This window comes from Sphaerodactylus townsendi, linkage group LG06 (assembly GCF_021028975.2).
Source record: "Sphaerodactylus townsendi isolate TG3544 linkage group LG06, MPM_Stown_v2.3, whole genome shotgun sequence".
NCBI lineage: Eukaryota > Metazoa > Chordata > Lepidosauria > Squamata > Sphaerodactylidae > Sphaerodactylus > Sphaerodactylus townsendi.
In genome coordinates, this window is record NC_059430.1 from 95,060,930 (window position 1) to 95,088,826 (window position 27,897).

The following is a 27,897-nucleotide window of genomic DNA, read 5'->3' on the forward strand; positions in this document are numbered from 1 at the left end:
TGCAGAGAGTCTTAGGTGACCCCTGTGAAAAAGTTGTTCGACTCCCAAAGGGGTCCCGACCCGCAGGTTGAGAACCGCTGCTCTGGTGAAAGAGGTATGCTCCAAAAGAGAAAGCCACCACCATTAGTGGAATGGAACCTTTGGCTCCAACCAACGGGACCGACTGCCTTGGCTGTACTTGTGCAATGCTGTTTCCAACTAGGAGGAAGTCCACCACCAGTGTGGGAGCCAGCATGGTGTAGTGGTTAAGAGCAGGTGGATTCTAATCTGGAGAATGGGTTTGACTCCCCAATCCTCCACCTGAGTGACAGAGGTTTATCTGGTGAACCAGATGTGTTTCCACACTCCTACATTCCTGCTGGATGACCTTGGGCTAGTCACAGTTCTTCAGAACTCTCTCAACCCCACCTACCTCACAAGGTGTCTGTTGTAGGGAGAGGAAGGGAAAGGAGCTTGTAAGTCACCTTGAGTCTCCTTACAGGAGAGAAAAGTGGGATATAAATCAAAACTCTTCTTCTTTTTCTCCTCTACCGTAAGGTACTAGCAGGCACTTCTGCTCATGCAAGAGCTGTGTCTTTCACTGACCCAAAAGAATGTAACAGGGGATAGTACTTTGCAGCAAAGGTCAGCGTCTGCAAGATCTGAGGAGTTGAAATAATGTATGAGACCCAAACCAAACCCTCATCTTATTTAAAAGGTCTGTAAACACAAATTTCTACGAGTTGAACAGACTGCTTATTGAAGATTAAAGGGGAAAGGCAGATAACTACTGTTATCTTAGTAAATCACTGGCATCCATTAAATTTAGAAATTTATTTTGTTTAATCCACAAGCTTTATAATAGCTTTAAGTTTAAAAAAAAACAAAAACAAACCCAGTGAGAACATGACAATATCCAAAATTCAGGTCCTTCCCACTTTGAGAGACCACAGCTCTGAAAGTTACACACTATTCTGAAGGACCACAACAAGACAAGGAGAGGGGGGTGGGGGAAGAAAACTATGATTGGGGCAACAACAACATTTCACAGAACAAAACTGTATGCAAAATTTTGCTGAGACGGCCGATCCAGGGAACTGCCCGGGGTGGGGTGGGAGTAAAGCACAAACGAAATTCCAGTGTTCTAAATAAACCTGTAGAACTAGTGTGAATGCGCTGCCTTCAGGCTTAAGTAGGTACTATTTCCTCCAAACTCTGACCTTGGTCTTCAGCAAAGACGATGCAGGCAACTGGAGAGAAATCTGGGGATTCACAAGTGTTCTTGCTAGGTTTCTTTTTAAAAAAAAGCATGAATAGTGGCTTGCCTCTGTATACAAGACCAGAATGACCTGTGGCCGGAAGTCAAATTGCAAATGCTTAGGACATTTCCAAGAAATTGAGTGGTCTGTCTGGGAGAGGAGGGAGAAACACTGCATTAAAAAAAAATCATAGTGAAACAAATGTCAACTGTCAAAGGATGTCACTAGTACATTGTGAAAGCCTTTTCGTAATGAAGATCCATGCCCTTCTTGTTTGTTTTAAACATGGTGAACTTCAACCTAAGCAATTATTACAACCAATGTTAAAGTCTAAAGCTCAAACACATTTTAGCAATTTTGAAATTGAAGTCTCAGTACAAACCAAATAAAATGTACATTAGATTAAATTCCTGCTTCTGCCTAAGGGGGTGGAGATGCTTGCGCCTTCCTCATCGACCTCAGAGCTTTCTCACGAAGATGTTTTTCCAAATCGTCGAGGTTATCTTCTGGTTCACTCTCAGTCTCCTGAAGACAACAGAAAGCCAGCAATTACTTCCGCCATCACAGAATGTGAACCTAGGAGTCATCCGTCAGTTTGCCTAATACAAACAGCAAAATTCCTAGAGTTTAATCAGTGCCTAACCAGGAATTCTGATGCGGAACAGTAAGCATGCAAAGGGAGCTTGGTATTCAGTGTGGTGCAGTAATTAAGAACATTGGACTAGAAACCGGGAGATCCAGGTTCAAATCTCTCACTCTGCCATGAAAGCTTTCTTGGTGGTCTGGGGCCAGTCACACTTACAGCCAACCAAGCTCACAAGATTATCGTGTGGATAAAATGGAGAAAAGACATCACATAATATACAGACGTTCACAGTTCACATGGATATTCAAGCCAAAGTGTTCCTAAACTCTATAGGAATAATGCCAGTTTCATGTCTGATACTATAACGACTTTTGTAATCTGATGCATGGCATCTTGTCACATCAACAGCTCCACCTGTCTCCCAACTCCTCACCTTCGTGGGCTCTGTATTTTTCTCTTGGTCTTCAGGCGCTGGTGGGGTAAGCACGGCTATTGCAGCTGCTGCAGCTGCTGCAGCTTTTTCCTTCTTATGCTTTTTGTGTTTCTTGTGCTTTTTATCCTTTTTATGCTTCTTATCCTTCTTTTTCTTCTTCTTCTTGCCACTCCCTTCCTGATCGGAGTTCTGCAAAATAAAGCAGAACTCTTGGTTCACATGCAAGCTAAGGAAACACACCCAAGACAAGAAAAACAAGGTCACACCATGCTAACACTCCACTGGGCAGAAGAGACCCTTCCTTCTGAAGAAGACTCTGCCCTTGCCAAGATGAGTGCTAAGATACAATTCATTCCATATAATATCCAGTGCACAAACTGATCCTGTTTCCCACCCAAGGCCTCTGTCAAGAAGTCAAACACAAGGTGTGCACATTTGAAACTAAGGCTAGTTCACCTCAAAATACAGTTATAAGAAAGTAGCTATCAGTTCAGCATGGGAGATGGTTGGCTTCAGTTTAACCTCAAGCAGATATAATTGTCAGTCAATGTTTGTGACACATTTGAGAGGCAAATTCTACACCAGCATTAGAAAATACGCACCCTGACAGGAGATGGACTTGGTGTAGGACTCTTAGCCTTCTTTGCAGGAGCTGGAGGAGACCAGTGAGCAGTGGGTGATTGAGACCGTATAGGAGAAGGAGGGGTCTGATGTTTCTTGGGGGGTGGCTCGGGTGATCCTGATGCAGACCTAGATGAAGATCCCCTTCTTGCAGAATGTGGACTCGGCATGGATGGCCTTAGAAAGACAGCAGGACAGTTTATGAAAATTTAGCCAAATTAGCAGAGGGAACAGCCTGAAAATGGCTTTTGTTTCATTAGTTGTAAGCCACTTTGAGCAGGACTCTGCAAAAGGCAACATATACATTTTCTAAAGTGAATAAACAAAATGTCATGAAACCTCATCACCAATATCAGACATTATTTTTACTCAAAAATTACTTGACATTGTCTTGGGATATGCACTTATCTCAAACTTTCCACAGCGGACTAACCCAACCTATATTCTCAACACCAAATGGAGATCTGCCTGTAAAGGAACCTTACTTTTTTGACTTCTTGGGTTCTGGGGTCCTTGACACTCTTCTGATGGGCCTGGTGCTTGGAGATGGAGACAGCCGACGTGGTGGTGAAGATGAAGGTCCTCTGCGTATTGGTGGGGGACTTGCAGAAGTACGTGAAGGCCTGGGACGTGGGGAAGGTGAATGCCGTTTGTTCTGCATTGGGGACCGGGCTTCCCGGTTAGACCTGCTGGGTGGAGATCCTTTCCTGTGCTTGGAAGATATGGATGGCGACCGTCTCTTGGGAGGCGGAGAGCTTCTTTGCTTTGGTGGCGGAGAGCGAGAGACTCTGAGCTTCGGCTGTGGAGAAGGAGATGCCCTTCGCTTGGGTGGAGGAGAAGCTGTTCTCCGCTTTGGTGGTGGTGAAGGGGAGTATCTTCTTTGTATTGGGGGAGAATATCTCCTAGGTGTGGGAGAGTGCCGGCGAGGAGGTGGTGATGGAGACCTACGCAAAATAGGAAATTTGGAGATACAACATTTCCAAACACTATTTAAGGAGCAATGCACAAAATAAATTGGGGAAGCAAAGTAATTTTATTTCACTGTAAGCACCACCAGACAGATAGATCAGGAAGGCCATGCACTGCTTGCTCAAAACAGGTTGGATCCAGATTGTATTTTCCATCAACTGAATCTTTCCTCTCACCTGTCCCAATGCAGCCCACTAATCTCTAACACTGTTGCTCCTCGGGTACAGGGGACACCAAGGATTGAAACTGGGGAGGGGGGATGTCTACAGCAGAAGTAGTAGAATTTGTTAATTTTTAATACATTGATCTAAATCAGTTCCTCTAAGTTACACAGCTTCTTCAATAGTTAATTACAATTCTGCTAAAAGATGTCTAAATCATGCAAATTCTTTTGGCTACAATATAGCAACAGCGTTACCTTCGACGTGGTAAAGAAGGTGACCGGCGCCGTCTCGGAGGTGGGGCCGGAGAAGGAGACCGCCGTCTTCTGGCTGGAGGTGGTGAGGGACTTCGCCTCCTCCTACTGAACCAAGGAAAACAAGTTCAGCAGATCTGCGTATCTTTCAAATTCCAGGTATAATTGCACAGAACAGTGATAAGCTAAGACAATCTTGTAGTGTCCACTAGGCAATCTTATAGTGTCTACTAGGGTATGAACCAATTTTTTCCTAGTATTTTTTGGATTTACAATTAATATACCCGAAAATTTTCAGAAAATCCAAAAAAAGCAAATCCCATACCAATATGGGTTTATTCTGGCTTTTTTGAATATTTGAAAACTGTCATATCTATTTAGCCCCATGAGTAGTTTTTGTGACGTTCTAGGGGGTCAGTTTTTTTGAGGCAGAGCTACCAAATTTGCAGTGTAGCCACAGGTGACTCTCCTGACAAGAACCGCTGAGTTTGGGGAAGACTGAGCAAGAGGATCTAATTTTATGAACCCCCAAAGAGGGTATCCCCATCTGTCCTCCACTGGAAACAATGGAAGAAAATTGGGAGGCCCATAAACTCCCCTGACCCAGTCTTCACCAAACTCAGGGGTTCTTGTCAGGAGAGTTTTCCCATTAACTAACATAGATGCTGTTCCCCTTAACTTTTAAAGGGAGTGGCTACATATTACCCATAGCCAAAGAGTGCAATGCTGCTGGAAAAAAATCCTACCACTGGGAGAACAGTGGGAAAATTTGCCTCAGATTGATTCTCTGTCTAAAACTGCAGGGAGTAGCTCCATGTTACCCTATGGTGAAACCTTTCAGGTCTCGGGGGGGGGGGGGGGGGGGGGGTGCAAATTTTTTAAGGAAGAGCAACCAAATTTGCAGAGCAGCTGCCAGTGCCTCTCCTTACAAGAACCCCAAGTTTAGTGAAGATTGAGTCAGGGGATCCTATGGCAACATTGGACAATGGCAACCAGACAAGTCATCATGCTTCCAGAACAATTCCTCAAGGAAAACTGTTCCCTGCACCAGTCCTGAAAGCTCTGCCCCTTCACTGGCACAAAACCCCAAAAGAAACAGGTCTCAGATCTATTTGGCAGTTGTAGAAACAGCCCAACCAATTACACTGAGAAACCCTTCCAAATAATGGGCACAGTTGTACTGGATTTAAGTGGGTCTGATCGAGGATTTGGGTAGACATCGAACTGCAAGTCTACTTTCAGTGCTAACTTGGTGGTATGAAATCTCAAATCTGATCTCCATTTCTGTAGTCAAAGGGCAGAAGGGCGCACTAAAAACAACATGCAGCCTTATTCTTTTTTACTGTGCTAAAATCCAATGACACCTGCTAGTTACCAGAACTCTTTTGCCAAACTAACAAACGTAAGAGTAGAGACTTGCCAATGCTCAGCAGGTCCAGCAACCTGAAACCATTATGGGTTCTTGAGTACACATCAGCAGCTGGAGTTCCTGGAGTTCAATTAACTGACTTGTTGAGTGAGCAACAACAGTAACTGGGCTGCTGGCCCACTCAGTTGAGTCTTATACAACTAGGATACAATGAAGCCTGTAATCACTATCATATTTATGCTCTTCAGTTTCAAGCACATGAAGTTACTTATTTTAAATGAAAGAGTGATTCACAGCAATTTAGTGGAACAAACACTAGACTACTACAGCAAGCTTTAGAAGGGGTTGTTTTCGAAGAGTGTCCACCCTCCAAAAAGCCCTTGGAAAGTGACAATTGGTTCAGATCATGACTGCTAAAATACTGACAGAGGCAAGGCCATTAAGAACATTCAACAGCTCCCAACCAGGTTTACAGGATTACATTGGAGTGCTGGTTTTGATTTTTTGATCCTAACCAGCCTAGGCACTGGACACCTTTTAAGGGACCCTTCAATCTACTTGCTCCTTACGATCTTCCTCAGGAGGCACTCCTCCATGACTCTGTTAGCTGAAATATGGCAGGGGACTCTCAAGACAAGGCTTCCAATCAGGGGCACAGAAAGTATGGAACACCTTAACAGAGGTTTGCTTTTAGGCACCAATTCAAGGTTTCTGGGACGCCTCAATTTAGACTGCTGTGCTACCACCTGGTTCAGCACTCTTTTGTGTCATTTTAGCATATATTTTAATCCATGCTGAACTTTTCACAGCTGCTCAACAGTTTTAGTTATCCACTAAATATCTGAGCTTCCTGCACTTTCCCCAGCCAAGATCCTCTGATCAGCAGTAAGCTTTGCCTAAACTGTTCATGCTGGGAAAGATCCTAACACCGTAAGCACATCTTGCAGTATTGTAAAGAACTTAGGTGACCCAGAAGAAAACTCTTTAAGATGCCTGAAACAGGATGCATTAATGACAGCATTATGCTATCAGTGGTTCTCAACCTTCCTAATGCCGTGACCCTTTAATACAGTTGTGGTGACCCCCAACCCTAACATTTATCCATTTTACAGATGGAGAACACTGATGCAGAGAGTCTTAGGCGACCCCTGTGAAAGGGTCGTTTGACCCCCAAACGGGTTGCGACCCACAGGTTGAGAACCGCTGTGCTACAGACTTTACACAGAAGGTACACACCTAATTTTGCGAAAATTAAACAGTTGCCTTTGTACAAAGAGTTCACGTTGCTTTATAGATTTTCAAGATTACTCATAGCACCTAAACATTTAGTGCCTAAAATGGCAGTCCATTTTATGATTTCTAAATAACTATTTATGACTGTTATAGAGCCAGTTAGCTTAGCTTTTGGAGTCAGAATTCCTTTCCAACTTGAGATCCATGTATATTTGGAAAACAGGTGTACTATAGCCATCTGCACTGGCTTATCCAGTCATCCTATTTTCTCTATCCCTCTTCCGGCAGGCACAGAAGCAGACACTGATTTGGGAGAGGGATTAAGAATTCCCTCCACCACAGTCCCCACCCCAGTACATCCCTCTTTTTAAAAAAATAAAGGGATGATCGTGATTAAATTAGTAACCAGTGCACACTTTCCATAGCCTTTTAGAAACATGTCCTAATTAGCAGGTTCACTTGCTAACTAACCTTTTAACAATTGGTGATTGCCACCTCTTTCCCATCTGCATCCTGACAGCAGTTGAAGAAAAAGAAAACAAGAAGTCAAACATCCCAAAGGGTTACTTGGCAGAATGAATTGAACAGATAGAAAGTCACCAAGTTACGGTTCTCAGGAATTGAGTAATCCTTTCATACTGGCTTGAGGAAAAACCTCCCTCTATGAATCCTAATGATTGACATCAGCAGGTAATACTGAAGATAATGGATAGGAATAGTGGAAACTTGGTGGCTAGCGGAAAAGAGATAATGTAACATGTTTTCATTTTGCAGCTGGTATACCCTGTCTTGGAAAAAGATGTTAATATGGTGAGTTGAGGTGCAGCAGTTGAGAAAGTTGCATGTTTCCACATTAGAATATAGTCCTGAATGAATATAAGAATTATCCTTTATTTTTACACTGCCTTTGTTATTATTTTGTGCATTACTGAACATGGTACTTTGATACAAAAGCCGAATGTCAGAATGTATGTTTACTTTCAAATGGAAGCAGGGATAGGTAGGCACTAGAACCCAGGCAGAGCATTCTATAACGAAGGAGGTCTGCCATGTTGAGTTCTGAGGCAGAGGAATAACATCTTTTAACATCTTTTTCTGAGACAAGACTATAGTACTGCCTTTACTTTAATTTCCAACCTGTGCAGTAAGGGAGTTCAGCAGTGACAGCACAGTTACAAATAACTAGAAAGTTACTAACGAAGTAACAATCTATGCATACAAAAGGAAAGGAAATTACCGAGGGGAAGAATCTTTCTGCCATTTTCGTGGGGAGGGAGACGGACTGCGGGAATGAGAGTGCTGCCTGCGCCTGCCCACTTCACCATTCTTTACATTCGACTTTTTTGGCCGTTCCTCTTCAGAGGAAGATGACGAGCCAGAATCTGTAACAAAATAATAATTAATAAATAAATAAAATAGAATGCAGAAGTTAAAATGCAGCAAAAACTTATGATCTGTTCACTGTTAAAGTAGTATTTTTTTTAAAAAAAAAACTCTATGAAGCAGCTATTTTTGTTTTATGTTGTGTTTGTCTTCCAAAGATTTTCTGCAAGCCATTGGTATATGAGGAGGGAGAATAAGAAGTTTCTCAAACTCTGCCATAAGCTTCCAAAGTCAAAGTGAAAACCTATCAAGTTGCTTGAAGGAATAATTAAGGGTGTGTACATACAATTGTCCTTTTGCAGTTTGATAGCACACCTCTACAGGCCATTTTCAGACATGCTTTCTTTCTGGATAGGAGTGGAAATGTTTATTTTTTTATCCCACTAATATTTCAATGTGCACGTAAGGGAGAGGATTTATGGCGCAACATCACATAGGCCACACTGCACTACACACCATTCAATGACTTTCAAGCAGCCATTTAAGTTCTCATTCAATTCACACAGGAACTTCCTTCCATTAACAACCAGCCTCCATTATACCCTGAGATCTCAATAAGAAGCTAGCCTGCCAACTGTTGCTCTTTGCTTAAGGTAAAACCAACATGCAAAATTATCATCCTGGTCAAGAAACAAAACTATGATTAAGTGGTTGGGTTCTGGTGACAGGAAGCCATTTCTAATAGTGTGTGACATTCACGCTATGAATAGATGGTTCTATATTGCAGCACTTAGCAAGAGAACAGATCACATGGCAAACAGCAGCACTTAAATTTTGCTTCTGTTCATGCACAAGCTAATTAGGATGAAGAAAGAAGAGTGAAATGGGACCAAGGAACAAAATTCCTGCAAAAAAACCCTTACCCTAAGACCCAACACTATTAAACTGCAGAAGTAACAGGTTGCACAACTTCCAAAATGCCAATAAAGAAATATTGTACAACAAAGAGTGTGCCCCACTGTCAACAGCCCATCCATAAGTCTGTAGGGCACTGCACGTAATATTCAGATGCCACTAGACCTGAAGTATGTTTGCCAATCATAAACAATAAGGATAGCTTTAGGATCAACTACCTTACCCACAGATATATTACGTGGACAGATGAACTGTATGAATATAGTGAGATGGACCTCACCAGCACCTGTTTCTTCACCACAGGAGAATAAGGAAGTTATTCAGCTGCCACCAGCAGAATAATCTTCAGGGGTTTCATCCAGCCTGAGTATTAGCGCCCCCCCCCCCCCCCGGGCGCAGAATCTCAGAGATAACGCAGCTCGCTTTTATCTCTGAGATTCTGTGTTTCTCATGCTGTTAGATGATTACTAAGAGCCAAAAGCCTTCCCTGTGAAGTGTCCTTACAGCAGCATTTGAACTCCGAGCAAACAGCAATCCTGGGCAATAGAGGAACAGCAATTAACATCCAGTTCACAGAGAGAGAGCGCAAGAGTGTGTGTGACAATATTGATCATCAACTGGGGAAAACATGTTTTGGGGCAAAAGAATTCCTTTAACAAAGGATTTTTTCCTGCTGTTCCAGGTGAGCTAATGGTCTTGAGTGTCAGACTGTTCACCTGATAGCTGACGCATTATCTTGATGGTTTTTGCTGGTGTTGGACAATAAATACGTAACAACCCTTAATGGGGGTTGCAAACATAGATGGTCATAAGGAGGGTGAGTCCGAGGAAGACCATTGAGTAGGTTATAGACAAAAGAGAATTGGTTTGTCCAGGTATGCTGTTGTTCATATTCAAATGTTGTTTCCTGAGTATGTGCAAGGTGTGGGGGATGTCATTTTTCAGTCTTGCCCAAAAGACAGTCCCAATATGGAGTTCTGCAATCAGGCTGCTCCTTTCAGGGCACTGTTCTGCCAGGTGTGGCAGCCCTCCAAGCAGAAAGGCTATTCTCTCCCCCTCCAGGTCAGACTGGTTATTATTCCTGTCTACATTGCAAAGTATGGTTTACTAGACCACTGTATTGTCATTGTTGCTTACTGATTAGTAAGTCTGTTGAATTGTGTTTGCCTGGTCATTCTTTAAACATTAAATTGTTTAGCCCACATGGGCATAATTGCATTTCTTGTAAATTATGCACCTCTCATAAACTCACATCCTTATTTTGAGTGCCTGGGTAAAGTATTATCATTTTTTTAGTTGCTATATCAGCTTTGTATATATTTTATCAGACAAAAAGAAACCTGATTTAACTACAGGTTTGTACCAGAAGTTATCTGAAAATAATTCATGTTAGTAAAATAGGGATCTGTGTTTTTATTAAAGATTATCAAAGCTGCAATCTTAAGGATGCCTGCTTGGGACTAAGCCCAAATGGAATGGAGCATTTCCAAGCAGGGCTACACATATAAAGCCTTGCTGTAAAGGAACAAAATACTGTACCAGATGAAGACTGCTGGTTCTGTCTTCTGTATTGTCGTCTTTGTTGCACAGAATCTGCAGCTGCCATTTTGCCACCCTTATCGTCTTCTGAAAAGCGTATAAATTGAAATAACATTGGAAGACTACAGTCAGACCTGATTCCTTATCAGTAATACAGAATGCAGCCCATGTTCACAGAGCAAATGAATGATACATCTTCACATAGCCACTGTTTAGCTCTTACACTTCCCTACAAGATATTTGAAGAAGGCTCCTAACATATGCATCAAAACTTGCTAACCCAGTTACATTTACAGACTTTCAAAAATACCAACAGGATCTCACTATTAAAAGTGTGAAAGTTTCTTTTCTTAAAATGAAATAAAACCCTTACCTGATTCTGACAGTTCTACTTTTCTAGTCTTCGGTGCTGGTGAGGGAGATTCCCTTTTTTCAATACTTTTATGTTTGGGTGCTGAAAAAGAACATAGCAACAGAACTGTAAGGGACAGCCAAGGAAAATCTGACTGCATCTCCTTGAAGCGCCGAACAAGTCTCCACAATCCTCAAATGCTTGACTTGGATCTGTCAGCAGCTTTTGATGCCATAAACTATAGAGCAGAAGACAGATTTCAGAAAAGACTGGCAGATTTGGTTCTGCCCCACTCCCTTCAATCCTGCAGTGGAATTCCACAGGGTTCAGAATTTACCTGGCCGAAGCAGTTACATCTTTAGTTTGTTCCTAATACTTCAAAAAAGTTTTTTTTAGAATGTTAGTACATTGAACCGAATCTTCCTGCTAATATTCTCGGCCTGCAAAGTTTTAGCTGTTGTTGGGCATTATGGGATTTAAAAGTGGTCATCTGACCTCTAAATTACAGTTTTAACATTTCATTGTGACTGTTTCACTATGCTGCAAGCAGCTAGGAATGTTTGGAAACAATAAGGCACAAACACTTTAAATAAATAAAAAAGCCCTTGGATTGTTTTTAATGGAAGCTCATCACATATAGATAGTCTGCAGTCCAAAAAAGCTTGAATTGTGGAACAATCACTTGGAAGCTTAATACTTAGTAGAAAAATGTTTTCATCCTCTCCATCCTGGGCAGGCAAAACTTTTGAAACCGCTCCAGCACCAAGGTAAAAAGAGCTACATGAAAGAAACATTCAGTTGTCAAAGAAGCAAATTTTATTTGACCTCACCTGAGGTTCTACTGGGAGAAACTGAGCCTCGGGTCTTTCTCACACGGATTGACTGCTGAGGTGTTGGAGACCTGCGTGGTTTTGGGGGTGGACTTGGAGGCGGGGATGGCCGGTGCCTTCGCCTAGGGGGACTTGCAGAAGGAGACAATCTACGTGTTTTACGAGGAGGACTGGAGACAACCCTCTTGGGTGGCTTTTTTGGCGGAGATCGAGAACGTGAAGAGGAAGAAGAGGAACTGCTTCCTGACAAAGATGCTGATGACCGTCTCCTCCTGCAAAATTCCAGTTATTATTAAGTCTGCACTGACTAAATGCAATTGGATACCTTAAGGAGTTCACATTGACCTATCATCACAAAGATAACTGGCTTTTAACCACATTACTCTAGAACCATTTTATTTTTAAAAACCCTCAAAAAAGTTCAGAAGATTATTTTTGTCTACCTTTATTTTAAACTTACAGACTATAAGCAATTTCGTTTTTCTTCAATTAGGAAGGAAGAGGTTTCCAGTACTTAAAGGCCAGAATGGCCCAATTAGTCCTCCCCAAGAAACTGAAAAATGGATTTCAAAAGCCCTTAATTTATTAATTTAATTTACATAACTTACTTTCAAAGAACCATAACAAATAAGCCCCTGAGCAAGTCGTATCACTATCCTTGTATTAAACTTGCAGCACCATCTTAATTTAAAACAAGGCCAAGAAAGCCTCAACATCCAGTTACAACTTTTTAAATTATACAAATGGAAGAGAAGACAAAACCATCCAGTTACAACACTTGCCAATCAATACTTAGTTCCCAATCCAGCGTGTACATACATTTCAATAACAAACAACATCCTATGATCAGGAAAGCAGATCATAAAGCAAATTTTTCCATGATGCTTGTTCTTGACCTTTTATAGAAATGAAGCCTCTGCATACACATCACTTAATCCCTGTTTGTTACCAAATTACAAAATGGGTGTGAACTGCTGGGCAACAGGAAGATAGCTGACTTCATGTCACCTCTCACCATCCTCATTAGGTGTTTGTGTTCTTCCACAATCAGTTATGAAAAGTATCAATGGTTTATGCACACCTGAAGAGTGTTTCTTTCTCCCTTCCCTCAAGCATCTAATGAGTCCAAATGAGTACACGAGACCCTTCAATATTACTGCACACTTTAAATGCCAGTGACTCTTGCTCCTAAATTAGGGATTCTTACCGCCTCACAGGAGATCTGCTCCTTCTGTGCCTTGGTGGAGGTGGAATACGTCTTGGTGGGGATCTTCTCCGAGGAGACGGGCGCCGTCTTGGGCTGGGGCGTCTCCTTGGTGAATAAGACCTGTGAATACAATCCATGAACACTGTGTTAACTTTCTGACTTTAAAAAGTTACTCAGATTGAGATGCAGAAAAGTCTCCAAAGGATAAGATTCCATATTTGTGGGGCAGACAACAACTGCTACAACTGTACAACTGCTACAACTGTACAACTGCTACAAAAAACTGCTAACATAGAAGTAATTAATATCCAATTCACAAATGTGTGCAGCATAGTTTGAGCTTTGCATGATTATCCCTGATGTCTATGACCATCTCTACCAAAACTACACGGACAGAAAGATACAGTTCTTTACAGTGCCCAGACATTATAATGGGATCTCTGGAGGAAGAATATGTAACTAATGGATCATGAAAGCAATGGAGAAAAACAAACATCTTCAAGATAATGTTGTTTATTAGGCTTCATGCATATAAAGTTTTCATATCAGAATACTAGATGACCAAAGAAGAAGATATATGCTGAAACAAAAGAAAAATATTTTTTAAAAGATTCTCTAACCTGGATCGTGATCTGTGACGCCTTCTTGGTCTTGAATGAGACTGAGAGCGTGAGCGAGATTTTGACCTTGATTTGGATCGGGATGGAGACCTTTGACGATTTTTGTCCTTTTCTTTCTCTCTCTCCTTCTTTGAACCTCTTTCTGGAGTCATTTCTTTAGTATCTGGCACAGGCTCAATTTTGGGTATTTTCAATATATCACTGTCAAAATTGAAATTTTAAAGTTTAAAACTTTGTTATGACTGGCTTAAGAATTAAAAAAAATCAAGCTTGATAGATACACAGTTCAATTCCATCCTGAATCTTAGGCAAGAAATACTGATGTTCACACACATGTGCCCTTGAATCAGCTGCCTACTGGACAACTACAGTTGAAGAAGTCCTCTGACAGAAAAAGCCTCTGACATTGTTTGGCTCCCTTTTCCACCACAATGTTTCAAAAATGTTTCAACGTTATATGAAAAACTGTCTGCTAATCTATAGCATGTATTAAGTAATTAATACAGTACTGAACTAAGCAAGCTAGGACAGGTGCTATATTAAAAGGGATATTAGTTTACACTTCTAGAATAATATACCGTATATACTCGTGTATAAGTCAACCTGCATATAAGTCGAGGCACCTAATTTTACCACAAAAAACTTATTGACTCGCATATAAGTCGAGGGTGGGAAATGCAGCAGCTACTGGTAAATTTCAAAAATAAAAATAGATAACAATAAAATTACATTAATTGAGGCATCAGTAGGTTAAATGTTTCTGAATATTTATTTCAAAGAAAAACAGTAAACTAGCTCTGTAAGTGGAAAAGGGAGTCAACAAAAACAATATGGTCTCAACAATAACTTTCAAAGTACAAAAACCTTAGCTCAACCAGCAACCAAGCTAAAACACAAGAGTTAAAATCCCTCAAAACTGGATTTTTGGTTAGGGGAGGAATGTTTATGTTAGCAGTACTAACATTTCAGAGTATCTTTAGGAGACCCTCCTGATGATACCACCCAGGTTTGGTGAAGTTTGGTTCAGGGGGTCCAAAGTTATGGACCCTCAAAGTGTAGCCCCATCTACTATTAGCTCCCATTGGAAATAATGGGGGATGGGGCACCCACTTTGGGGGTCCATAACTTTGGACCCCTTGAACCAATCTTTACCAAACTTGGGTGGTATCATCAGGAGTGTCACCTGATGATATCCTGAAATTTTGGTGCCGCTAGCCTAAAAACTGCGCTCCCTGGGGCCCGCAAAGTAAAAACCCTAAAATATTTTTTAAAATACAGCTGACTCGTGTATAAGTCGAGGGGGGCTTTTGCAGCACAAAAAATGTGCTGAAAAACTCGACTTATACACGAGTATATACGGTCTCACAAGCCAATGTTGTTTGTTGCCTAACAGCAGAACAAACAGTGCAAACATGCATACAGTGCAAACGAACAAAACATGTACACAGGGGATTTCATCCAACAAGCTCTTCCTCTGATGAAAAGGAAATGTGGGGGTCTCCTTTGACCACTGCTAAGGCTCAACTGGGAATCATAGGACCTGCATGGACAAAAGCGATGGGGCATGTTACAAGGCAGGAAATTGGGCAAGACTGTGTGAAACAGTTGCCTTGATCCAGTCAATGAAGTAGCCTAATACCAAGCCAGGCCATTAAGGTCATTACTGTCTACTCTGATGAGCACCATTCCAGGGTCTCAGATATTTCCTACCGCCTGATCATTTAAACTGAAGGTGCCAGGGATTGAACCTGGGACCTTCTGCACTCCAAATAGATGATCTACCACCATGCAACCGCCTTTTCTGGTACTATACCACCATGAATTAAGCCCACACCATCCAAAAACATTTGGAAAGCTCCAAAAATATGAGATGGGACATACCATGATAAAATGACTCCATGCACTAGAAAATGAGTTCCAGAATAACAGTAGAAGACAGATTAATGGAAGACAGATTAAAAAACAAGACTAAATAAGAATACCTAGTAGATGTTGCCTCCTGGATCAGTGTTTCTTTTACTTTGATTGAAGGCTCTGGCTCAGGAGTCTCTTCTTTCTTTTCTGGTGCAGGAGTAACACTACGACTTTTCGCTTTATGGTGGGGGGAGTGGGAATGGCTGCGTTTCCTCTCTTTCCTCACAGGAGAGGAGCGCCTTCGAGGGGAAGGAGATCTTGATTTGCGCCTACACAGAATCAATTTTGGTTTTTTAAAAGATTACCAACAGACGTGCTTTTCAAACTAAACATTTCAATTATTTTTTCCCAGAATGTTTTCTGCTGCCTCAGAAAGGTAAAATGGACTGCTACAGCTGACTTTCAATGTAAATCTCAGTGAAGCTACATTTTAGTAATTAAAATGTTTCACCTTTGTCAAGGACTCAGGACATATTTGCCAAGAACAGCTTAAATATACAATATATCACACTACCAAAGAGGTCCATAACAATGAATGAGCAGCCGTGCTGAATCAGACCAGGGGAGCATCTATTTCACACAGAGCCAATAAACAGGGAATAGATGCTAAGATTTTGCCCTGGTGTCATCCCCTAGAACTGGTATTAGTGAGTGCTTCTGGAAATCCCCTTTCGTCATCACAGCTAGTAGCCATTGATGGGCCTCTCCTCCATGAGTCTGTCTAAATACCCCACACCCTTCATTAAAGTCATCTATACAATCCACTGGCAGGAAATTTCATGAAGTAATTATTTGTTAAGTGGAACAGAAAAGCTTCTGGCACCTATTTAACTGGGAAGGACAGTTAATTAAAGGCCAAGTCACTTGACCACCAGCCCTGTAAATCTTTTTTTTAAAAAACTGGTAACGCCACTTCTCCAAGAATGCTTATGTCATGCTGGAGATATCCCATCTTCTTGATAGTCCATAGGCAGGAATGTTCCCCAATTTTTTTGTAATTCGCTTGTTCTGATCACTTCTCTGGTCAGTTTTACTAAATACAACCTTCCAGGGGTTTTATTCAATTGTTCCATACCTGACTAAAGTAAATATAGCTGGACCAGCTTAAGGAGATTATTCCCCCTTTTACGATTCTTTTATTAGCAAAATAGCCTCTCTCTTCCTCTCCCCTTTCTTGTTCTGTGGTTTGTATTTAATTGATTGAGATGTAAAGTTTTTAGAAATTTAATATTTAAGAGTATACTGTTTAGTCACCATCTATGTCTTAAATTATTTAATGGATGTTTTTATTACTTTCTGTGTTGGAAGTTGCTCTGAGACCATAAAGGGAAGGGTGGCATATAAATGGAACAAACTAAACTAAATTTCTCTCTTGTGTTTGATATCAGAGATTATCAAGCTAGAGGCTTTTCAAAATTCAACCATAAAACATTTGTATTTTATTAAACTTCTCAGAGGAATAGGAATAGAAGGGAGAAATTTGGTGGGAAGGAAAAAGCAGTCGTATTTGACAAGATTTCAGTTTGTTACAGATTTCTAAATTCTTTGAAATAAGATAGATTTTCTTGTTGTTATACAACTTTGACTGAAACTTGTACTGAAAGGTTCACGTGTAAACTCTGGTACCCAAAATCTAGAAGCAATGGAGTATTCACCCAACTTCCCTAAACTGTGGGATCTCTTCAGAGCTTTTGAAGTAAGTCCACCCCAGAACTAGGAATGGGAATTCTTCTCCCACACAAAGTTGAAATTCGCCTTCTGGCTAGAGTCCGGTTCCTCTCTGATACCATCTTTTTCTCTCAGCCAGTTCCCTCTGCTATACACACACAGTTCAGGAGACAAATTAGCTCTGTTTTTAGAACCTGGGCTAGGAATTCTTTTCCTGGAAGTTTATTCCCCTCTTTGGCTAGAGTCGGGTCCTTTTTCCCAAATACTTTCTCTGCAAATACCAGAGATCTATACACAGACACAAGTCTGAACCCTTCAGTTCCAAGAATTTCCTCCAATAATCCTGCTAGCTGCTCTAAGTTCTAAACTTCACCCACTCCCAGACACAAGGTTTTGTGAGGAATTAATCTTTCACTGCCAGTTTTTCCCTCGCTTCTGCATGCTCCTAGTTTTGAAATAGAATTATACTGAATTGAGTTTTTATTTGCTGTTTTCCTTAGTTCCTTAGTTTTGCCACAGCTGGTTAACAAAACTTTTATGGTATTTCCTTTTTCCCCTCCTGAATCTACTGTCCATCAAGTGGCTGTCAGCATGATGTAGTGGTTAAGAGCAGGTGGACTCTAATCTGGAGAATCGGGTTCGATTCCCTACTCCTCCACACGAACAGTGGACTCTTAGCTGACCTTAGGCTAATCACAGTTCTTTGTAACTCTTTCAGCCCCACCTACCTCACAAGGTGTCTGTTGTGGGGAGAGAAAAAGAAAGGAGTTTGTAAGCCCCTTTGAGTCTCTTACAGGAGAGAAAGGCGGGGTATAAATCTAAACCCTTCAACTCTTCTTCTTCCTAGTTCTAATGTTATGGGAGAAAAAGTTCTCCCAGTCTGCTTTCTGCACCCCATGAATTAACTTTTTTGGGGTCTTCTGTTAGTCATCATTTTTTTCTAAACCAAAAAGCCCCACTCCTCAGCTAGCCCCCACAGGAAGGCACCTTTAACACCTTAATTATTGTGGTTTCAATTACTTCAAGAACTGGTATGACTTAAGCACACAATGTTCACTGCCAGCAATTAAATACCTACCTTCTAGGGCTTCTGGACCTGTCCCTTTTTTCTCTGTTTTCTTTATCTTCCTTGTCTCTCTTATCTTTGTCTTCATCTTGTTTCTTCATAGAAGCCAATTTTTCCTGTTCAATCTGAAACAAGACCAATGTCTTAAATTAAAAAGCACAGACTACTGTAAATGCTGAATCCACACAAGGAACTCTCTACCCTCGCCACCATAATCACTTAGTGTCCAGTGCAGTTCAAAACTCTTCAACCTGAATACATTATTTCATTATTAACATACAGATGCTACAAGAAGGAAATTACTCTTAAAGTTAAGCAAAAAAGTTTTTTTTTGTATTTCAGTGAACATTAGAGCTCTCTGGGACATAAATTGGTTCCAGAGTGTGTAAAACTGAACCGTTCTGCTGGGCCTTCAACTAAAGCCTAAAGCTGTTCCAAGAACTGCTTTTTCATTTGCCGTCAGCCAGCCCTATGAAAGCCTTACTTGTCTCTGTTTTATTTCTTCTTTCTTCAGCTCCAGGAAAGCAGATGGAATACCAGCAATGTTTTCTTGGGCACTCAGCAGTAATGGCCACAGTTCCCCCATGAACTCTCTAGCATTTTTCCCATTCAAGAACCCAGTCAGGTTGATTTGCATCATTTTGGAATCTGGATTCTGCAAAGAGATACATGACAGGAAGAAAAACAGGTTACTTGTAAAAAAACAAACTCAAGACAAACTTATTTTAATTTTGACTTAATCGCCTATCATGAGACTACAGAATGTTATGCTCAATGCTAGTTTTTAAAAACTCTCTCTAAAAGGCTGCTCAGTAATACAAGACCTAACAGATTACCAATTCTCTCACCTTGCCGTTACATTTTAAATGGCCTGTTAATCCTTTGTGGATTTCATAAGTATTTTGTTCTGTGCAGCTGCTACAATTGAGGGCAAAGATATAGCAAATTACGATGCTTCTATAACAGTTTTGTAGTTATCTAAGCACTTTTCCCCAACGTTTTTTTGGTTCCGCTGCTAATGTGATCCGTACAATGGACAGAAGATGCACATTTATTGAACATTACAGAATTTATAAACTACAATGTACCTGAAAGTCCTGCTGCGAAAACTGAACAAGAATTTATGCATGCATTTGCTTACTTTCATCAGCAAACTAGACTAAGCCTCCACTATCTAACTTATGGAATGAAAGCTGCCATATTGGGGATTTTTTTTTAACAGTTATGTAATGCCCACAAAGGATTAAGAGGTCAAGTGGCTCACAGTACATGTGGGCACTTGAATTCTAATGTTGTTCAAAGCAACAAGATCCATATAACAAGCACAGCTCAACAGCACAAAGCAAGTACAGATTCCAGGTGTCTTCAGTTTCTTCTTGGAACTTTGGGGGGGGTTTTGGAATCGCCAAGTCCCCTGTAGAGAAAGATGTTCCCTTGGCTTGCTTCCGACTCCCTACTGCAACTCAACCACCTTGAGTTTAATGTTATATCATTTATCTAAATTGCAAAAGACGAACAAGCAATAATGAGTACACAACCACAAAAAGGAAAAAAGATTGTTTTTAAAAGTTCTTAAATTTTAAATCATGCTTTCTATGAAGGGAAACTAAAAATGCTTATTTGGGTTTTATTATATTACCACATGTTAGCAAAGTACTTCCTAGCATAAACTTTATTCACCTGATCCCTTAAAAACTTACTTCCCCAGGTTGATTTTTATGCAAACATATAAGTTTCCAACTAAGACTGTTAAAAATAATAAAATCTTAGGTTTAAATACAGTATAGTCTTTTCTCTCTCCCTCCCCCACCCTTTTTAAAACAGCAATACCTTTCTCAGTTGAAAGGTCAGCTGTTCAGTCAAATCATAAGATGAATTCTTTGGAAGGAAGACTGAGTATAAAATATATTAGCACAAAAGCATTTTTTGCCAATGGTTCAGAGACAATACTTCACTGTGTCTTGTGATGCAGTAGCAGACGGTGTAAAATAAATGAATGAGTCTACTATCATGAACTCTGTGTTGTTTATATGGTTCATGCTGAAAGACCATTAATAATTAACTTTATTACATTGGTGCAATCCAGCTCTACCATTAACAAAAATTCTGGGGCCATTGATTTCAGTGAGAGATGGTTCACACGTTTAAATAGGCTTTCCTTCTACATTAATCTGAAGGATAGTTTTACATCATTCTGAAATATATTAACCCCCTCCCCAACAGAAGACAGCCATTTTTTCTACCAAGCAAATCGTAATACCACAACTTCTCCCCTGAGAAGTATCTTACCAATTTAGAACAGCACCTCGGTGCTTTTGCATTTACACCTGATCTATTTCACAACAACTTCAAGAGCAGTGTAAAGCTTTGCCCAATTGCTCTCTGCTGGATGCTTTGTCTGCCTTTGGTTCGGTCACTTTACACAACTCACCTCCAAACACACACTGCATCATCAAGGGAGTTGGTCAGAGCGACAATGGACACTCACTCTGCTGTGACCTAATAAGGTGATGGTGCTATACTTCAGACGCAAGGAATAACTTCCATTTTGGTTCAGGCCTTTTAAATCATAAATCACATCATCATTAGAAAATTGCTGTCAAAGTAGCTTAACACGTAACAGCAAAATCAACACAGTAAGTCTGATTTTTTTCCACCTGAGCAGTTTTGCAAACTAAAGCACCTTTCACTAAAACTGCCAACCTTAACTTTACCAAGTGAATTTATCCACAAATATACATTGTAACCTCATCCCCATCTAATTTCATCAACTGATTTCCATAGAGAAGTTTCAGTTTCCAAAGAATTATGCAATACATTTACAAACTTGTAGATAATTCCCACAGCAAAATCATTACCTTCACTTCCAACTGGTTGAATATAAATTCAATTACTACATCATCTTCAAATCCAAGGATTTCAGTTACTCTTTTTGTTATCCAAGGCTTGATTACTTCGAGGTTTACTTTGCTCATGTCCACCTGAGTTCAAAAGAAAAAAGTATTTAGATTTTTTGCTTGTCTGAATAAAATTTCCAACAAGCTGTAAAATAGTGTAGGCAAATTACGCTATAACTGAAATGTCTAGCTGCCTGGTCCTCTTGCACGGCCCTCTTGCCACTCCCTTTTCCATCTTTACATCAGGAGGTGGTGGTGTATTAGCCTATCCTGATTTGTTTTTAATGACATTTTTATATAAATATTATAATCATACTTTACAATTTTCATAAATTGTATTTTATCTAAACTGCTAGCCAGTCTGAGACCACTTCAGCAGGAACAGCAGGACATTAAATTGAACATTAATTCGATCTGATAGACCACCCCTACCTTTCCAGGCTCAGGGCAGAATACAACAATTATGCAAACATACAAATAACATTAATAATAAATATTTAAATACCCAATAAGCTACTAATTAAGAATAAAAACAATCCAAGTGGCAAGCCAGAACTAAATATAACAATAAAAACCCACCACACCCACCAGGCCTTGACAGCTTGTTGGTAATTATGAATCAGAGTAAGTTGGAAATAACAGATGTTGAATGTTAGCTGTTGACGATGGTTTGGGGAAGCCTAGATGATAACCATAGCTGCCTCAATCATATGGCTGGCGGAAGAGCTATGCCTTGCAGGCCCTGCAAAACTGTATTAAGCTGCCCAGGGCCCTGATCTCCCTGGCACAGCATTCCACCATTGCTCAACTTCATGTATCAGTATTCATGATGAACAGTGTTCATTTTTTACCTCTTGTGAGAAGGCAATGGTTTGCAATAGATCACTGAAATTAAGAATTTTCTACTTCTTGAAGCCTTTCTTATCTTTCTAGAGAGATGGTCAGAGTTTTCCCAAGAAAGGATGGCTGAACCCAAACAGTAAAAATGGTTTCTTCCATGGCCAATTAACTTTACCCATTTTTAACATTTCCTCTGCCATTTTTTAGAAGGCTGCTGTTTCCCTGCCATAAGTAGCCATAGCAAAATCCAACTTCTGTTGTTGTTTATTCATAATCAAATCTGACAGCACAATTAAAACCAATTTTTCGTAGTTCTAATAAGACAAGTACTTTTGGCTTTCTGTATTACCAGCAACTTAACGAATTTGAATTCGGAGTTCTGCCACTTTAAAAAAAACCCCTCAGCATGCATCTCTGAAGGTAACAAACTGAGCTTGCGCAAAAGTTGCAAGCCGTCACATTAGGCCCTGTATAATTTCCAAAAAGAAAATCTGTGTGGTATTCTTCCACTGACCAAGATGTCACAAAACAGTACGCAATGTTTCATAGTATACCTGATCAGACTGGATACTCACTACAAAACACAAAAGTGAGCAGCACTGCAAAAAAAAAAACAAAGTTGTCCAATCTAACACAAAAGTTTGCATTTAACTTACTTTCTTTTCTAGGCATTCTGCAAATTTCAGTTGCTTCAGGAGCTTCTTCTGTTTGTTGCTGAAGCGGTTGTCCTGTTCTGCACTTGTCCCCTGCAGGAACAGAGTTTAATTACATAAGTCACACTTAGTGAGCTAACATCTCAGGTTTCCTTCTCAACACTATCTTTCTACTTCATGAATTCTTTGACTTTAATTAAGGAATTGTCTCCACAGAAACCTCTTAACAAATTGCATTGTTATTCAGCATTGCTGAAGGGTCTCTTTTCTATAAGGCTTACTGTCCTATTCCTGATAACCAGATTTCAGAATGCCCCACCCACACCTCAATTATACAATAATCACTATTTTTCACATGCAATCATAAAAGAATCTCCGGCAGTATTGAGAGAAATTAATATGATGCTGATAGTCTGCACTATGTTAGTTTGTATTTTCTGTTCATTTTCACGAACACGTTTGATAAAATTTTACTGAAAAGTAAAATAAAAACTAAACAGTGAAAACAAATTATTTGGTTTCCAGTTAAGTAAACCACAGAAAGAAACTTTGTTTCTTACACAACTACTTTGAAGTGTGGCAATTGTGGCTTTTAATGACAAATGGTAGACCTCATATCTCACTGAATAGTGAGCAACTAGATAACTATTAACAGGAAGATAAAAGCCCCACTTGGAACCAAAAAGGAGGGGGAGAACGCTGCTGTTTTATAAAAGCGTAAAGATTAAATTCAGAGATATGTCAATCCGCTCAGACTCGAAATAATTCTATTAAGGCAAATCACATAACCACACAACACCTTTACATCAGATCTATATGTGTGGGTATTCTTAAAGACATCAAGGTTATACATAAACTATTATTAAAGTCGCTAATGATTGAGTTGCTCTTGCTTCATCTTGTGTGTGTGTAAAGTCCCATCAAGTCACAGCCTACTTATGGCGACCCTGTAGGCAAGATACATTCAAGGCAAGAGACATTCGTAGATGGTTTGCCATTGCCTACCTCCATGTGGGCTGAGAGTTTTGAGAGAACTGTGACTATCCCAAGGTCACCCAGCAGGCTTCATGAAGCAAAGTGGGGAATCAAAACTAGCACTCAATAATTACACCACACTATTTACAAGAAACACTTCTGGTTGGTCACTGTGTGAACATAATGCTGGACACGATAGCCCTTTGTCGGATCAAGCGTGACTGGTCTTATATTCTTATTTATTTTTATCAGACTTCCAAATAAAAAGATTGAAGGACTTGCATCTTTTAAACAACTGGACTATTTACACAAAAGCCATTTATTCTGTATTTTTCTATTGTGATTGCAATTAGGGAATAGAAAATTAATTACTGATCAAGACTTAACCCAATTTAAATACTGGAGAAGCTAAAATTAAACATAAGCCTTAATGCTTTCATTTTCAACTTAGTCTACAAAACACACTGAAGATAAATACTCAAAATTACAATTTGGCCACCTTGGCTTTATGGGCCTACTTCTGGTTCCAAGACTGACAAAAATGCCTTCAGGAGAATGCTTTGGCAGAGTCACTAACCTCAAATCCATCTGGGTGCCACATAGCAACTCTGTAATGCCACAAAAGCCACTGATCAAACCTTCTTGCTGACAGTCTGTATTGCGTTATGATGCCAATTGGCCACAGAACTCACCAAATGCAGCAAAATTTGCATTCTCTCTCTAGAATTTTTTTTGCCTCCATAGTAACTTCTAATGCTACAGTATGCAATTCAGAGACTGTGAAATTTGGTGTTCCCTGCCAAGAGAAAGCTTGCTTGCTAAGGATCACAAATGGACTACAGTAAAATATTAAGACAGCGTTTCAAATGCAAAGGGTGTGTGAAAATATTCAGGTTCTACTCTGGTCTATCTGGGAAACTGACACAGACAAGTATAGTCTAGAAGAATGAACTACAAAAAACCACAAAATAAACCTCCACAATCCTATCATGAGGGTGAGGGGCAAAGGTGTATGGAGCAGAACAGTGCAATTCTGCCTTATTGGCTTCACTAGAACTATACAACACCAATGACTACTGTGCATTTAACCAGTGCTTGCTGTTGAAAACTGTGTTTTTGTTGCCAGTAGAACAAATGGCCTGCAGAAACTAGACTGTGTGACTTAAACTGAGAAAGCAGAAAGTGCTTTCTCTTGTAGGTGTAGGTGCTCTAAAATCCCATGGGGCCAGGAAACTAAGGATCATCAATCCTGACATTAGTATCATAGGATTTCCATAATGAAACAGACAGGCAGGCTGCCTCATACTGAAGGGTACCCTTGACTTCACAAAATATTTGACCTATGTCAACTGACCAGTCAGTTAATAATAATTAACTAGACTATTGATTGGAACACAAATCCTACTACCAACATGCTGTTAAAACTTGTAATGATACCATAAAGAAGTTGATTATTGCACATAAATATATATTAAACTCTTCAGAATCTATACAAAAGGACAGCAATGGTTACATTTAGCAAGTATGCTACAAACCACTAACGCTGATGTAATGCGCAACGCAACTCAAAGACAAGGGAATGCTACTTTTCAAGCACCAGCTTGGTTACGTGGCTAACTGTGCCCACAACCTATGGGAAATATCCATAGGTTTCTCAAATGTCCTCCTAAGAGGAGAATATTTGCTATTCTGGAATGTTCAGCCACAGGGAAGTACATGATATACATTCTAGGTTTGTACTGCTGAGAAATTACTATTAAGAGAGCTCATCTAAGGCAGTTCAAAAGCCACTGACCCTAACCAATGCAGTGGTTAGAGTATTTGAGAAACCAGGTTTGAATCCCAACTCTGCCATAGAAGCTTACTGGGTGTGCAAGCCCAAGCCAGTTACACTGTCAGTCTGACCTACCTACTCACATGGTTGCAGTGAAATTAATACAGAAGAGGAGAGTAAAATAAGCTGGTGTGCACTCCCCACGGGGGATGCAGAGTATAAATGAAGCAATTAAAAATTATGCAAACCTTCTGCAGTCCCTCCAAGCACAAAAAGTTCATCTGCTTATTGGTGCATTTTTGTCTACTCCCCCCCATATATACAACTTTTACATGGATTTAAAAAATAATTTCCCTGTAGTCCCAATACCAGAGAACGTCTTCCACAAAACAAGGAACCTGATACCTTCTACGTGCAAAGAATAGACTCTTCCACTGAGCCACAGACCCTGCCCTTCCCTGTCTCTCCTGACTACACATGCTCAAGCCTCATTGATAGGAGCCACCTCCAATCAAAATAAAGTTGGTCCACAGCAAAAAAATCAAAAGACAACATAGTTTGTAAGGTGCAGAACTCAAAACCTTGCACACTGTACTTTATTATCTTGGTTGGTCTTATCAAAAGACACTCATTATACACTCTTTAGCTCTGGTTTCTTCCTTTTCTCATATTTTCTTTCTGGTTAACGAGGATGAGGAAAGGAGACACCCAGCCCATGCGGGAAAGAAGAAAACGTGTACATTTCAAATAACATGCCGTGCATGTCCATAGCAGCAGAATTAAAACACACGCAACACCTTAAAGACTAGCAACATTTATTTTCAGTTTTCATGAGCCAGACCTCACTTCATCAGCTGCATTTCGGTTTATATGCACTAGGTCAGTGAAAAATATATATGAAACTAGTTTAGACAAGTATAAACTGTTAGCCTGTAAAGGGTCACTGGGCTCCTGTTTTAGTCTCCAACAGACATAAACACGTTAATGTGGGTGGTCGTCAGAAAATACCCCACTGAGCCACTCGGGAAAAGGCAGATTCTGCTCCTCCCTCTTCAGCAGCAGCTTAAGGGAGTTACCACAAAAAGGGGAAGAACAGGCAAGTAATAGGAAAACAAAATAAATTGGAGAAACAAAAAAAGAGTAGGAGATTCCCCCTCCCCCTTCAGTTTCTGCGCGCTCTGGAAAAGAGCCGCCATTTTCTCCGCTCCTCACAGGGTCGGCCAAGTGGGAGGAAAAAGAAGAGAAGGGAAAAGAATCAGCCAGACTGAGGTGAGCCGTGGCTGGAGACGACCCAAGCACCCTCATTCAGTCACCCTTCACCCCTTCACATCTTCCGCCGCTCTTCCCTCCCTCACCAAAGCGGGCACTTACGCGGAAAAATCCCGCGTCCATCTTGACTCCTCCTGCCTGGCCACAGCGAGCGCGGCTCCGTATCCCGGCATGCACCGCGTGACGGAGCAAGCCGAATAGGGCGGAGCGCGCGAGCGCTGATAACGTCCTTCTCGCGTTGCTTTGGTCGTTGGCGTCATCGGACGCGAGGAAACGGAATAGGTGACGCTTGAGTCGAAAAGGGGAGGAGTTGGGAACCGCTGAAAAAAAATTCAACCAATGGCTACCTTGCGGTTATGAGCATGTACAATCAATTCCTGGGGCTTGGCAGAATAAAAAAAAAAAGGCCCATCAAAACGAAGCTATGAGACAAAATCCGACCACGCGCGGGGACGGAGGGTGGGGAGAGCATTGTGGCCAAAACCTGTGAATGGTTACAAGGGGAATAGTCCCATTAATTTGAATGGGGCTTTCGGTGCCGGTGAAAAGTGTCGTCAAGTCATAGCCAACGTGCTGCTTTCCCTGTAGAGGTTTCAAGGGAAGAGAAAAACAGAGGTGGTCTGTCATTGCCTGGACTACCTTGGTGGTCTCCCTTCCAAGTACTAATCAGGGCTCGATCCTGCTTATCTTCTGAGATCCTCTCCGAAATTAGTAAACAAAAAGTTATATAACTTTTTAGGAAGTCGAGTAGAATTAGGAGGTTATGGTATTTGTTATTATAATGTTTTGTTGCATTTGTTTTAATTGAGTAATCCTGTTTACGTCTGAGTGAGATTAGCAGTCACAAATGAAATAGATAGGCATTTAATAGATACATCTGGCTCCAATCATGTATGGGTTGATATGGAAGAAAACGAATGTGTTGGGGATTATTTCTGAATAAGCATGTAGAGATCGACTCAACATGCGATTAATTGATTCTATAAAGGAATCCATGGCTCTTAGTTTGCAAGACTAGAGCAAGGCTGTTAAAGAGGACGTTTTGGAGGAAACTGATTCATAGGGTTGACGTGAGTTGGAAGCGACTTTTTGGCACTTAATACACTCACACATAAAAGGGATTTACGTTGAGTTTCTCATACGAAGAGTGAGATGAATGCAGATTTTTTAAAACAAAACGTTTCATTGTGT

At 40.5% G+C, this 27,897-nt stretch overlaps 1 protein-coding gene across 4 annotated transcripts; it reads right to left on the bottom strand.

Annotated features, from left to right (window-relative positions):
* Positions 1-798: 798 nt before the first annotated feature.
* On the bottom strand, positions 799-26,933 carry SRRM1 (serine and arginine repetitive matrix 1). Of its 4 annotated transcripts, XM_048499999.1 has the most exons (18): positions 26,809-26,933; positions 22,692-22,781; positions 21,157-21,279; positions 18,783-18,953; positions 18,311-18,423; positions 15,633-15,833; positions 13,651-13,851; positions 13,031-13,150; positions 11,824-12,095; positions 11,015-11,095; positions 10,642-10,728; positions 8,102-8,246; positions 7,336-7,377; positions 4,266-4,370; positions 3,364-3,822; positions 2,860-3,055; positions 2,258-2,446; positions 799-1,763 (listed from the first exon to the last, which is right to left on the bottom strand). In XM_048499999.1, exons 1-18 carry the CDS (start codon positions 26,827-26,829, stop codon positions 1,659-1,661), a joined length of 2,721 nt encoding a protein of 906 aa, XP_048355956.1. In that variant the 5' UTR covers positions 26,830-26,933; the 3' UTR covers positions 799-1,658. The 4 variants fall into 4 exon arrangements, with proteins under 4 accessions (XP_048355956.1, XP_048355957.1, XP_048355959.1 ...); XM_048500000.1 differs by lacking the exon at positions 7,336-7,377; XM_048500002.1 differs by lacking the exons at positions 22,692-22,781; positions 26,809-26,933 and adding an exon at positions 20,730-20,857.
* Positions 26,934-27,897: the final 964 nt, after the last annotated feature.